Source organism: Phyllostomus discolor, chromosome 4 (assembly GCF_004126475.2).
Source record: "Phyllostomus discolor isolate MPI-MPIP mPhyDis1 chromosome 4, mPhyDis1.pri.v3, whole genome shotgun sequence".
NCBI lineage: Eukaryota > Metazoa > Chordata > Mammalia > Chiroptera > Phyllostomidae > Phyllostomus > Phyllostomus discolor.
In genome coordinates, this window is record NC_040906.2 from 151054937 (window position 1) to 151068647 (window position 13711).

General features: G+C 47.5%; 1 protein-coding gene across 4 annotated transcripts in view; it reads left to right on the plus strand.

Moving 5' to 3' along the window:
- Nucleotides 1–13711, plus strand: part of ANKRD6 (ankyrin repeat domain 6) — a 174045-nt gene that overhangs the window by 108999 nt on the left and 51335 nt on the right. For all 4 annotated transcript variants that reach the window (XM_036024466.1, XM_028510483.2, XM_028510485.2 and 1 more), the window contains exon 2: nucleotides 2089–2351. In XM_036024466.1, coding sequence (XP_035880359.1) covers nucleotides 2232–2351 — 120 coding nt within the window. In that variant the 5' untranslated portion in view covers nucleotides 2089–2231. The remainder of the gene's footprint in view (nucleotides 1–2088; nucleotides 2352–13711) is intronic.

Consider the following 13711-nt stretch of genomic DNA (forward strand, 5'->3'; position numbering starts at 1 on the left):
TAAGATATTAGCCATGATAATGATATTTGTGTGAACCAGACCATTGTCCTTAAGACATTCGCATGCCCATTGCAGGAAAGGCTTGGGCACGGGAGGGTGGTGGTTTAAGTTCCGTGCACAGAAATAATCGAGTAGATGGAGAAGAATGTTGCTGTGGGAGGGAGAGAGATCATATAAGAAGCCACAGCCGAATTCTGTATTTTCCTGCCATTTAGACCAGGAGTCTTTTTTCAGTATTGGGGCAAACAAAGCAGAAGCTCAGTGTCATCGGTTCGAAGGTACCACAGGTTCCCTAAATGAAGAGAGACAATGTGTCCTATGCTTACAGAAACAAACCACTTCCCCACAGCAAGGTCGTCTGTCAAACAGAAAGCCCAAACTACTGTCTTTCCCTTCGATCCTGGGAATTCCCAAAGTAGTTTCCAGCTTTGTTTTGAGCCTCAACTTAATTCTTTCATTGACTCATTCACTCACCAGAGACTTCTGACACATTCCTAGGATCTCTGACCCTGGCTAACGCAGGAGCCGGTGCTGCCATGGCATGTGCCCTTCTCCGGGCATCTTGTGCCTCTAATGAGCCTGATGAGCAGAGCAGGACGGTTTGTGCGGCTTTCTTCTCTCTTTTCCTTTGTGAGGCTTTGGCTGCATTTTGGCTGTTTTTGGATGACAAGGTGAAATTTGATAATTCACAAGTTGGGGAGAGATAAGAATTCTCTTTGAAGTTATAACATTCACACCTGGCCAGTACATGCACATAATAAAACACCATCTCCAATCCCCACCACAGTCCTGTTGTGGTGTCTGTGTTATGTCTGAGCCTTGAACCCAAGCCTCCCTGGGTGGTCGGTGAGCTGGCCTGCCTCGATGTCATGGTGCCCGGGAGGTACAGCGTGGCACAGCCTGGACTAGCCCAGTCACGTCTTCGCCAGTTCCTTAATCTTAGAGATTGGAAGGAGCTTTGGATTTGCCTGGAAGCAACTGAAAAAGATGCCTGTATGTTTTGGGCCTTCAGACTTAGAATGGGAGGTAGGGTCTTAGGTGAAGAATGGTTGCTGTCCCTTTGGTACAGCGTTTTCTTTCCTTTTGCACATATTGCTCTTTTTAATAAGTATATTTTAAAGCTCAGAGAGGCCCTCACTTCCTTGCTGTTGATCAGATCCTTAAGCATTCCTTCTTGTACCCAAAGAACCTTCACCTTTGAAGTCATTACCACTGGCTTTGGCTTAGTGCAGTGGTGGCCCAGGACTCCTGGGAGGAGCTGGTCTTTAACCTTCTATTCATTTGGCCATTTTGTGGAAAGAAGTGCTTGTTTACCACTGGTTAGTATGTCCAGACCTCTGCTCTGAGTGGCCTGTACGTAGTTTCAGTAGGCCATTTACTTCCTGCTTGTTAAGCTGGGAAGCCACCGCCTGTGCCCTCCCAGCGCGGTTGGCAGTGCGCACTGTCAGTGTGTCTAGCATCCCTGTTGTTCCCAAGGTGGCTTGTTCCAGCAGCAATTGGACCCGCGAGACAGCCGGGCCTGTGCCCAGCTCTCCATCTGTTCCAGAACTCAGGAAACTGCACCATTTGCAGGGAGGAAAGCATGGAGGAAGAGAACGGCAGTACGTGCTGGGAGGCAATCCCAAGGAGAGCACCCCCTCCTCAGGGTCTCTCCACAGGCACCTGACCTGCCAGGGAAATTGGCACATTAGCCACCATGGACCCATGGGACGCGGCCCAGAAAGCTCTCTGTAGTAATCACCGACCGTACAGTTACTTGCCAGAGGCAGCTCTGGAAACCAGGTGATGTCGAGGAGATTCTGTCAGGCCTCTGCTGACCCTCAGAGAAATGCAGAGCAGACCTCGAAGTTCTCGAGAATCCCGAGCCCCCTGCAGGGGTAGAAAGGAGGGAGGCTCGCACATCAGCTGCCATCCAGTTGTGAGTTCAGGGGCGTTACTGAGCAGAGTGTCCTTCCTGCTGTCCTGTCTCCCCCGTTCCCCTCGCCTGCCGTGAGCCTTCAGCACAATGCCCTAAAGTCAGAGAGAAGGTGTGTGGTCTGTCCCATGTGCCGAGGGGCACTGATGGCAGCTTTGTTTTATAACCCCTAGGTCCCGAAGATGGCCTAGTGACAAGGGCACCTTCCAATGATCGGGAGCATCTGTCTCCGTGGGTGCCAGCCCGGCCAGTGGTGTCGTGTGGAGCTGAAGGGACGTGCCTACCTCTATCTGGAAACCTCATTCTCTCCTAATTCATGAGCCAGCAGGATGCGGTCGCTGCGCTTTCAGAACGCCTTCTCATAGCCGCGTACAAAGGCCAAGCGGAGAATGTGGTTCAGCTCATCAACAAGGGCGCCAAGGTAGCAGTTACCAAGGTAACAAGAGGGGCATTCCTGGGGGAAAAGCCTGCCTTTTAACCATTGTCCACAAAACTGTCCTGTTGGGCTCACAGCTTTTAAATAATTGGGCTTTTTTTCCCCAGTAATGGACATTTAGAGAGAAGGAAGGAGGATTAAAAATGCTTTCATTGCAATCTTTCAAATGGAGTAACTTGTATTTAGCATTTGACAGTTTTTAAAGTCACAGTGTGGCTTTTTCTCACTTCTTCAGCCAAATGGACAGGGGAGCTCTGTGGAGAAGTGGGGAGACAAAAGCTTATTGGGTAGAGCATTTGTTTGATAGTCCCGTTAGGCAGGCCCCCTGGGGCGGTGGGGTGGCTGTGGACAGGGCTCCTCTCTGCTGTGCAGAACTGTGTTGTCCCCATCTGCCCAGTGACGGACATGCACTGGGTGGCCACCACAGCCTCTTGCGTCCTCTGATTTCGTATGGGTCAGTGAAAATGTGTGGCAAGTGTTGGGGGACATTGCTTACCCCTCACCAACAGGTAAACCGCGGTAGACAAGGGAACAGAATGGACTCAAGTGCAGTTTTGTTGCAGAGCCGAGCAAAGACAGACTCTGCACAGTTAAGTGGCAAGTTTAAACACACAGGCAAAATAACACTGATGGCGAACTCTTAGCACTTAGTATGGCTCTAAGGACTTTCCAGTTGTGTAGACGGGGTTCTCTTTCCATCTCCACTTTAGAGATGAGCAAACTGAGGCACAGAGGGATGTTTTAAGTAACTTGCACAAGGTCCCTCAGCTGCTGAGGTCACACTTTTGGTTAGTCATATGTAGTCTCTGTATTTCACACTTCCAGTGCCTTTCCCAGCACCTCCAAGCAGTTGTAATGCAATGCGGACACTATCTGCCAGGAGAGAGTCTCAGAGCACACAGGTCAGGGGCCCAGTCCCACAAGACCGCCCCTCTTCGTATGTCAGTCGCAATCCACATTGTTACCTGTGCTGCTGACCAATTGACGATAAAGGTTCCTGTGACCTGCTCCTTGGGTTGGATTAATTTGCTAGAGCAGCTCACAGAGCTCAGAAGAATGCTTTACTTAGCAGATTACTGATTTATTATAAAAGGATTTATCTTGGGAATAGCAAGATGAAAGAGATACATAGGGCAAAGTATGGGAAAGGGCACAGAGCTTCCCTGACCTTTGACTCCCAGCACCTCCATGGGTTCACCAACCCAGACATTCTGTGAACCTTGTCCTTTGAGTTTTTTACAGAGGCACGATTTACTAAATCATTGGCCATTGGTGAATGGTTCAACCCCCAGCCTCTGTCTCCTCCCAGGAACGGAAAGTGTCAATCTGCTAATTATGGTTGGTTCCCCTGGCAACCAGGACACATCCTTAGGGGCTTTCCAAAAGTTACCTCATTGTCATAAATGCAGGGGTGGCTGAAAGGGGTTTGTTGTGAATGACACACTCCTTTCACCTTTCTTTTTTTTCTCTAGAGCTGTTTTAAGAACTGATGACAACAGACCAACTATTATAATAAAAGATGTTCCCATTGCTCTAATCACTTAGGAAAGTCCGAGGGCTTGGGGAGCTGTAAACCAGGAATGGAGACTAAGAGCAAATACATGTTTCTTCCTATAAATCACAGCATCACAATGCTGGCCTGCAGAGAGATGGAAAATCCTGGGCTACTCAAAGGTCACCCATTGGCCTACAGCACTTTCTACAGACATGCAGACTGGGTTGCTAGGTGTGTGGAACGGACAGTGAAGGGAACCCTAACTCAGCCCCGAGGGTGATCTTCCCACAGTGCTTCAGGGCCCCGGTTGCCACAAGTGGGAGGAGGGCAGGACTCTCTAGTGAGGGCACAGGCGCACACATTTTAACTCTGCAGCATTTGCTAATGGTACAAGTTGCTTAACTTCTTCGATCCTCAATTTCCTTATCTGTAAAAGGGGGCTAGCAATACCAACCTTTCAGAGTTGTTATACTAATAACAACATTCAAGCACATAGCTCATAGTCTGCAAGTTCTCTTTTTTAAACAGACTTTGTCATTTGCTTTTTAAAAAAGAACTTTATTGAGGTATAACTTAACTAGCCAAAACCCTCACCCATTCTAAGGGTACAATGTAGCAACTTCTGATGTATTGACAGAGTTGTGTAACCATCACTGTATTCTAACTTCAGAACATTTCTATCTGTGAGCAACCCCAGTGAGAAATGTCCTGTTACCTAGCTGTCATTTCCCATTCCTACTCCCAGCTCCTGGCAACCGCTAGCCTAGTTTCTGTCCGTACAGATTTCCCTTTGCTGGGCGTTGCATGTAAACGGAATCACACATTCTGTGTCGTCTTTGTGTCTGACTCTTTTCACCCAGCCCAGCACTGTTTTCTGGGGTCGCCTACACTGTGGCGTGCGTAGGTGCTTTCTTCTCTTTTATTATAGAACAGGACCCCACTGTGCTGGGCACGGCTCATCTTGTTTATCCAGTCAGCGGCTGGTGGACGTTTGGGGTTGTTTCTAGTTTGGAACTATTGTGAGTAATACCGCTATGAACATCTCTGTACACTTTGGTGTGGGCATGTTTTAATTTCTCTGGACGGATACCTAAGAGTGGAATTGCTGGGCCCCACGGCAAGTCTGTTGAACATTAAGGAGCTGCCAGGCTGTATTCCAGAGTGGTTGCACAGTTTCACTTTCCCGTCAGCTGTGTGTGAACTTGTCAGTTTCTCTAGATCTTCACCAATGCTGGTTATTGTCTTTTTTAAACATGTTGTGCTTTTTAATAGTTATTATTTTTAGTCCTTACACAGGGATATGTTTTTTTATTGATTTGAGAGAGGGAAACATTGATCCGTTGCCTCTTATATACACCCCAACCAGGGATCAAACCTACAACCTGGGTACGAGCCCTGACTGGGAATCGAACCTGCAAACTTTCAGTGTTAGGGATGATGTTCCAACCAATTCGGCCACCTGGCCTGGCACAAAAAATATTTTTTAATAGAAGTAATGTGTGCACATAGGAGCTTTAAAAGTGTAAGTACAATACTGCTGGAAGAGCCTGGGGTCTCGCCCAGGGCGGGGGGAGCTGTCTTCTCAGCCTCTTTGGTCCAAGTGCCACAGAGGGGGCATGACTCGACAAAAAGCAACTCTGGAGCCTGAGTCTGTGTGGAAAGCAGCCTCCAGGTCCACCTGTGCCTGCTGATCTGTGGATTTCTGCACCTGCAAAATGTGGGACCAAGTCCAAAGAAGGAGAAAGGAAATAATAAAAACAAATGCAGAAATGAATGAAATAGCGAATAGATAAATCACACAGAAAATCAATGAAACTAAAAGTGGGTTCTATGGAAAAAGTGACAAGACAGACAAATCTGTATCTAGACTGATCTGGAGATGAAGGGCTTTCTGACAAGTGCCTGGGGACCTCTTTCCTCGCATCCTAGGGACTCCCTGGCCACTTTTGTGTGTGTTGTTTTTCTGTTTGCTGGACCCCATTGTCTTTCGTGGTTTACTCCCTTGTGTTGATGTGGCACACCCTCTAGCACAGTGCTGTCCAACAGAACTTTCTGGAATGGCAAATTGTTCTTTGTGCTGTCTAACTGGGCAGCAATGCATGACTGTCAAATAGTTGAAATGTGGCTAGTGTGACTGAGGAACTGAATTTTAAATTTAACTTTAATTAATGAAAATTTAAATGCCATGCGTGGCTGTTGGCTACCACATTGAGCAGCTCTGACGGCTTCCTGAGAATGAGTGTATGGGAGAGAGCAAACAGCTTTAGACATAATCTATTGTCCCCTTCCTCCCCCACGTTCCCCACTCTAGTTGTATCACAGTGTTTTAGCAGATCCATAATTAGTGTGATTATGTAAATGATGTTCATCGGTGAGCCAGTAATTGTACCACAATTACATTTCCTTTCTTTTGTACCTTGCTGCCTCCCCTCGAGTCGATCACTTTTGTGGGAACCCATGTCACCCCCATGGGTGGTGCACGGTCTCTGAGCTTTCTAAGAAAAGGAACACAGGAGATAAATGTTTTGAGAACCTACATGTCTGAAAAAATGTCTTTATTCTACCCACTCACTTAATTGACAATTTGGTGCAAAATTGAAGCTGAGAATTATTTTGCCTCAGAACTTCGAAGGCGACGTTTTACTGTCTCTGAGTGGTGCCGTTGGGAAAGCCTGCCCGCTCGGACCCAGCGCAGGAGCCCCCACCCGCAGGGGGTCCGCCCGCAGCACAGTGCCCTGCGTGGAACGCACTGTCCTCTCACCTGCTGAAACACTGGCTGAGTACTAGCTCCGTGTCTCTCAGACCTGTGTGCTCCGAACCCCGCAGCAGACTACCGCTCTCACCTAGGTCGGGGTTTCTCTCTTACTCTGCTTGATGTTTGATGCAGAAGAAAAGCACTGGGATTTGGGGTCCAAAGACCTAGGTACAGGCACCTGCTCTATGGCTTGTTAACTGCTTGTTGACACAGGCCGGGGTTTTCAGCTTCCATGCCCCTGGCCCTTTGGGCCAGGTAATTCTTTGTTGTGGGCTATTGTCCTATGCACTGTAGGGTGTTTGGCAGCATCTCTGGCCTCTACCCATTAGATGCCAGCAGTATACTTCCTCCTCCCTAGTTGTGACAGCCAAACAATGTCTCCAGATGTTGTCAAATGTCCCCTGCCTCTGGGGAGGGGGCACAGTATCACCCCTAGCTGAGAACCACTGATGGAGGCAAGCTGCTTCACTTCTTGGGTCTCAGTTTCCTCACACAAGTTAGAGGATTTCTACAAGGACTAAGTGTGATAACACGTGTTGTTGCAGTTATAAAATCTACATAGACATAAAATATCGGGGATGGGTTTTTTTTTTACGCCCCCACCCCCTCCCCCCCCCCAGCCCCGAGTGCCTGGCACAGTACTCCTGTAAGCACCAATCCACTGCCACACCAGTCAGGGCACACTTTTCATGTCGCGATCAGTTATCTTCACGTGTCTCAAACAACATGTTTCCAGCTGGAACAGGTAATCTGATCAGGACACTGGGTATCCTGAGAAGTCAGACATATCCCTGGAGTAAACTGCCTGGCTCTTAGACACGGAAACTCAGGATCTCCCAGTAATATGTCATCTGATCCCCTCACTTCCCTGCCTCTGCTCTCAACAAAATCACCCATTATTTCACGTACCTAGCAAGTTCTAACAGAGCACCTGCTTTGCACCAGTGAGTGATACAGGGAAGAAAGGCTTGGCCTTCATGGAGCTTTTGCCTTGCCTGCCCTCCCTCCCTGAAGTCCCCCTTGGCTCCTTGGTGCTCCAGCTCCTGGTTTGCTTTTCCATAGGTGCCTTCTCCATCTCCTTTTGCACTTCCTGCCTGTAAACCCGACTTTCCTCAAGGGTCTCAGCCTTCATCTGCTCTCACTCTGTGTGCCCCCTCCCACTAGTCACCATGCCGCCCTCTCCAGCTTGGCTCTATCTCCTGATCCTCAGGTGGAGCTGCTACATGGGCATCTTCACATGAATGATCACAGGTACTTGAAATCTAAATGCTTAAGACAACCTAATGTGCCCCTTCCGTTCCCATCCCATGGTCTCTATTAATGAATAGCGCCCCCTTTGCACCGTCCCTCAAGCAGAAACCCTCCCTTCTTTTGGCCCTTTCACGACCCTCCACCTACACAACTGCTCAGTGACCTGGAGCAGCTCATTCGCCTCCTCATCTCTCTACTCTGTGCCTTTCTAGGTGCCCCCCTGAGCACTTCTTAAGTGTCCATATTTAATAGTAAAATAGAAAAATGGCACTTTTCTTTGCAAGAAGTTTTTGGTTTTATAGGAATATATTCTCTTCATAGTCACCTCATGTTTTAGTTACATATCCTCACCTACAGCCTGATATTGTTGCCCCAATACCAGTGGGTGTTGTGTAGTCTGGGTAAACCCTCTGCATGGCTCCTGGTGCCATGCGTTGAGCCTGTAGCTAGAGTTCGGAGCCTCTAGGAATCCACTGGTAGAGTATCTATATCCAGAAAGCTGGTCTTTGGGATGTTTCACCACAGCTTTCCTTTTTCTCCCAAAGTAACCAGACAAAGCTTATTTGATGCAGCTTCAGTTAAGGAGAAAAATACAGGTTCATTCATAAAATTCATGTTTATCAAATCTCCAGTGATACGTACCACTCCCCCTGAGTAATGATATGGGGAATTTCAGTGATTAAGAACTGCAGCCCAGGGCCTCAGGAAGCTTGTTCACGGAGAGTGAGCCACCCAGAGTGCACCGCAGAGTGGGCAGGTGGACACTCAGGAGGGGCCAACACGGGGGCATGTCACAAAGGTAGGGATGGAAGGGAGGGAGGCAAAAAAAAGAATTAAAGACCACATACAAACTTACACAGTATCATGTATATCTAATTTATGTAAATCTATACATTTGCATATATGTTATGTAGAAGGAAATTGGAGAGAGCATTAAGACTTATATATTGACCAGTTATAGCCATTGATATATGAACAAAGCAAGTAGCAAGTGATGGGTATAGTATGATATACTTTGGGTAAGAAACAATCCACTTCTCTGTGCAAACATGTGCTTGTGTTTGTGTGAGCAAGGAGAACCGTGCACAAAATATGAGGCTGTTCAACATTGGTTACCTGGTGGGAAAGATGATTAACTTTGCTTTCATACAATTTCCCATAGTATTGGTCCATGTATTAAAATAAGCACATAGCCCTGGCTGGTGTGGCTCAGTAGACTGAGTGCTGGCCTGCAAACCAAAGGGTTGCCGGTTTGATTCCCAATCAGGGTACATGCCTGGATTGCGGGCCAGGTCCCAGTATGGGTGCGCATGAGAGGCAACCACACATTGATGTTTCTCTTCCTCTCTTTCTCCCTCTCTCCCCCCTGTCTAAAAATAAATAAATTAAAAAAAAATAAGTGTATGGTACTTTAGTAACTTGTCAGACCTAAAATGGAGTTTGAATGTGTGCGTGGAGTGCCTGTGCCAGCACTGGGCCGGTGCTCTGCACGTGCTATGTCTGTGAAAGTCTCATAGCGGCTCTGAGAAGTCTGTGTCCTGGTATCTGCAGTGCCAGTAAGGAAAGCGGGTGCTGAGCAGCAGTAAGGGAACCGAGGCCAGTTAAGTGGTACCTGGTAGACCTGCAAGGAAGCCAGCTGTGTGTGGCTCCGAGGCCGCACACTGAGGGCAGCACCTAAACTGTCCCTGCTCCTTTCAGCACAGCCCCCAGCCTCCGCTTCCTGGCTCTTCCTCCCCCTCAGTGCACACGGAGAAAGGGCTGTCCTGTATGCGGGACTACCCCTTCCCCACCACATGCACACCATTCCCAGAGTTTGTGGCAATGTCAGAAATTCCTGACCAAGGCAATGAAGTGCAAAGGGTATGAACATGGACACAGAAGCCGTACTGCCTTGGGTTCAAATGCCAGCACATTTACTAGCTCTGTGATCTTGGGAAAGTTGCTTAATCTCTCTGTGCCTCATATCTTCATCTAGAAAATGAGGATTAAATGATAGCTACTTTGTTGAGTAGTTTAAGCACTAACTGAATCACTATAAACAAAATACTTAGAACACTGCCTAGCACATAGAAGTGTCAGATGCTTTTGTCATTATGAGGAATCCCGATGGAGCAGTAGCAGCCACCTCGTGGTCTGAGAATTGTGACCCAAAGGGCAGGCAGGGGTCTGAGTGGAAGACATAGCCCATTCAGCATCCTCATCTGAAAAGTGAGGGTAACCCTGGCCTTATGGGGTCGCTGTGAAGCTTAAATGAGATGACATGGTGTTCAGCACCATGTCCAGCAGTTAATAAATGAGCACTATCTCTTTCTTGGTAGAAGCTGATTGTAAAATCTATGTGAAAATGCAAACGATCTAGAATTGCCAAAGCAATTTTGAAGAGCAAGGTTGGAAGACCTTTGCTACTTACTTGATGTCCAGACTTACCATAAAACTATAGTAATCAGACAGGGTGGTATAGCTGTGAAGATGGACAAACAGATCAATAGATCAGGATGGGAAGTCCTCAGACAGACCTACACATATGTGGTCAACTCATTTTTGATAGAGGTGCCAAAGCAATTCAATGGGGAAAGAATAGTGTTTTGCACAAATGGTGCTGGAACAATTGGACATGTGCGTGCAAAAACGTGATGTGTTGTACCACATAAGCATGTTAGCTCAAAGATGGATCATAGACCTAAATGTAAACTATAACATTTCTAGAAGAGGATAAAATCTTTGTGATCTTATGTAATGTTAAATGTTATGTTTCCACTTGGCTAAGCCATGATGCCTAGGTATTTGCTCAAACATTATTTTAGATGTTTCTTTGAAACTATTCCTCAGATGAGATTAACATTTGAGTCAGTCGGCTTTGAGTTAGGCAGACTATCCTCCATTGTGTGGTGGGCCTCATCCAATCAGGTGAAGGCCTTAAGAGAAAAATACTGACGAGCAAATCCTGTCTCCAGACTGCCTGTAGGCTCTAGCTGAAGCATCTTCTCTGGGCTCTTCTCTGGTTCTCTGGCCTCTGGGCCTGCGCTGCAGGGTTTGGACTTGCCAAGCATGAGCCATTTCCTTAAAGCAAATCTCACCCAACCCAAACCGATGAATTGATAAACACACTGGAGAATGCTGCTCCGCTGTGGAAGGGAATGAGCGACTGACTGAGGAAACAGCGTGAATGAGTCTCAGAGCCTTATGATTTGAGGCAGGTGCAACAGGCCACACGCATCGTGGCGCCCTTTATATGGCATTCTAGGACAGTCAGAAATGTAGGGGTGGGGAATAGAGAAGTGGTTGCTAGGGGGCGGGACGGTACAAAGGGACTGACTAACAAAAAAGCAGGAGGGAGTTTTGGGGGGATAGGAAAATCTTCTCTGTTTTGCTTCTGGTGGTGGTTTTATGTAACCAAACATTTATTCAAACACATCAAACTGCATACTTTAAAGGGGGAAATTTTATTAGATATGAATTGCACCTTGATTTTTTTAATGCTCACCCAAGGATATTGTTATTGCTTTTAGAGAGAGAAGAAGAGCAAAAGGGAGGGAGTGAGAGAAAGAGAGAAAATCATTGGTGTGAGAAAGGAACATCAGTCATTTGCCTCCCGTATGTGCCCTGACCAGGGATTGAACCCGCAACCTTAGGTGTTTGGGACAATGCTCCAACCAACTGACCCAGCTGACCAGGGTGCACTTTGACTTTTCTTTTTTTAAGTAGCTGTTCTAAATAAAATTGTTATAGAGAAGAAAATACATGTAGGAGTTTCTGTAACTTTGTTTTTGTCATTTATCGGCTGTGGCTCCTGTGGAGCTTGTACAGTGTCTCCCCACACAAGTGAATGACTGTGCTCCAGTAAATGTAAACTTGAAACCTTTAAACAGAGAGATGTGCAAAGCGTCTGTAGTAACGTTAACAATCCCAAGCATGACGTGTGTGTTTACGACAATGAGGAGTGTTGGGGTGGTAGATGTTTTCTGTCAGTCCCTCCCGAGAGAAGGCTGAAGGTAGACACCTTACCTGTGTTCAGGCTCTCAGAGACATGTAGCAGGACCAGGGTCTGCGTGCACAGCAGCATCCCTCCTGCTGCTTGAGCTGGGCTTCTTGCTCCTAACCCTGTTTCCCGTTTGGGCAACACCCTGCTTTCCAGGGCAGGGGAGAGCAGTGGAAGCAAAGATCTTGCTGCTCGTTTGTTTTCGAGTCTGTGGGTGTGTGTTTCATGTTAGGACACACTGTAGCAGTGTGGTTGTGAACTCGTGTGTGCCAGTCTGTTGGTGTGCAGCCCTGTCCTGAAAGCTGCCGTCCCCACGAGGTGGGCCGTGGAGAAGTAGACGCTTGTCAGGTTGTTGTTCAGGTGAAAGTGTTCACTCGAGAGCTGGTGTTGTATGTAGCTTGCTTCTTCCAAAAGACTCTGTGTACTTGTTTTGAAAGATACGAAAAGTAAAAAATGTTGAACAGGTAATACATTCACATGTTCTGATAAGGAAGGTACAGGAGGTCAGTAAGTCTTGCTCCCACACTCTGTCCCAACCGCTTGATGTCTCTCTCCTTGAAGGCAGTCTGTCTTACCTGTTTCTTGTATTTTTTCCCAAGATGGCTTATGCGTATATGTGCAAATAGATGTGTCTGTATGTGTTCCTCACAAACCGTTTCTGTACAAATTGTAGGATATGCCGCATATCCTTCTTCACTTTGCTTTATGCAATGAACTGTAATTGGCTTAATCAATCCCCTATTTTAAAGGGTTTATTTATTTATAGAGAGAGGGGAGGGGAGGGAGAAAGAAAGGGAGAGAAATATCAACTGACTTCCCCTCACATGCCCACGAATAGGGGGGACCCTGCAACCCAGGAATGTGTCTTGACCTGGAATCAAACCAGTGGCTTCTCGGTTCACAGGCTGGTGTTCAGTCCACAGAGCCACACCAGCCAGGGCTTACCTATCCCCTAGTAATGGATGTTGAGATTGTTAGTCTTCTGCTCTTACAAATTATGCTGCTGCAACTAACCTTGTCCTGAGCTCCTGCTGCAGTGTGGTTATATCTGGGGGACAAATCTCTCTGAGTGGCACTGCTGGGTCAGGTGATACATCCCCTTGTCACTTGGACAGCTACAGCAGAATTGCTGTGCATACAGCTTACATCATTGTGCACTCCTGCAGCAGGTGGGAGTGGCCTGTACAACTGACCATGAGGCACAAAGTGACCTTGGGGCATACAGTGACCAGCCATGCTGGGCTGTCCTTCCTCTCCTTCCGAACTCATCCTCTGTGAGCTCTCCGCTGTGGCTGACTTGCCCTATATTTAGCCTTTTTTACTCCACTTCAGCGTGGGTTCCATAGAGTTTTCTCTTTCCACCTCACCCTCTGGGCTGTGTCTAGGGCCAGCTGTGTGGGAGAAAGCAAGGGAGTGGCTGATGGGAGGGGAGGCGTGGGGTCCTCCACACCCCTTCCTCACCCACCACCCACAGCTGGACAATGTGGCCCAGCGTTTTGTCACCTCCCCAGTGAGGGTGAGAGGGTGGCGTCTGTGCGGTGCTGATGCAGCCGCAGCCCTGCTCCGGGCTAGTAGGTCCACATGGAAGGTATACAGTTACTGTCAGGTTGGACGGAAAATCTGCTGTTTGTTCTCCAGTAGCCGGAAGCATCGCCACGTGGGAGGACGGTCCCCACAGGGAAATTCAGGCCTCTGTAGTTTACCATCAGGATCATCAAGGAAGCTTGGCATGTGGTGGTGCTTCTGAGCGACAGTTGTACACTGAGCATATGTTAAGATTTATTAAATGAATCAATTAATGAGGGAACAAGTAAGATGTTACAACTGGTTTAAAGACGAATGCAGAGAATTACAAATACAGGGTCAGGCACAAGTAAATG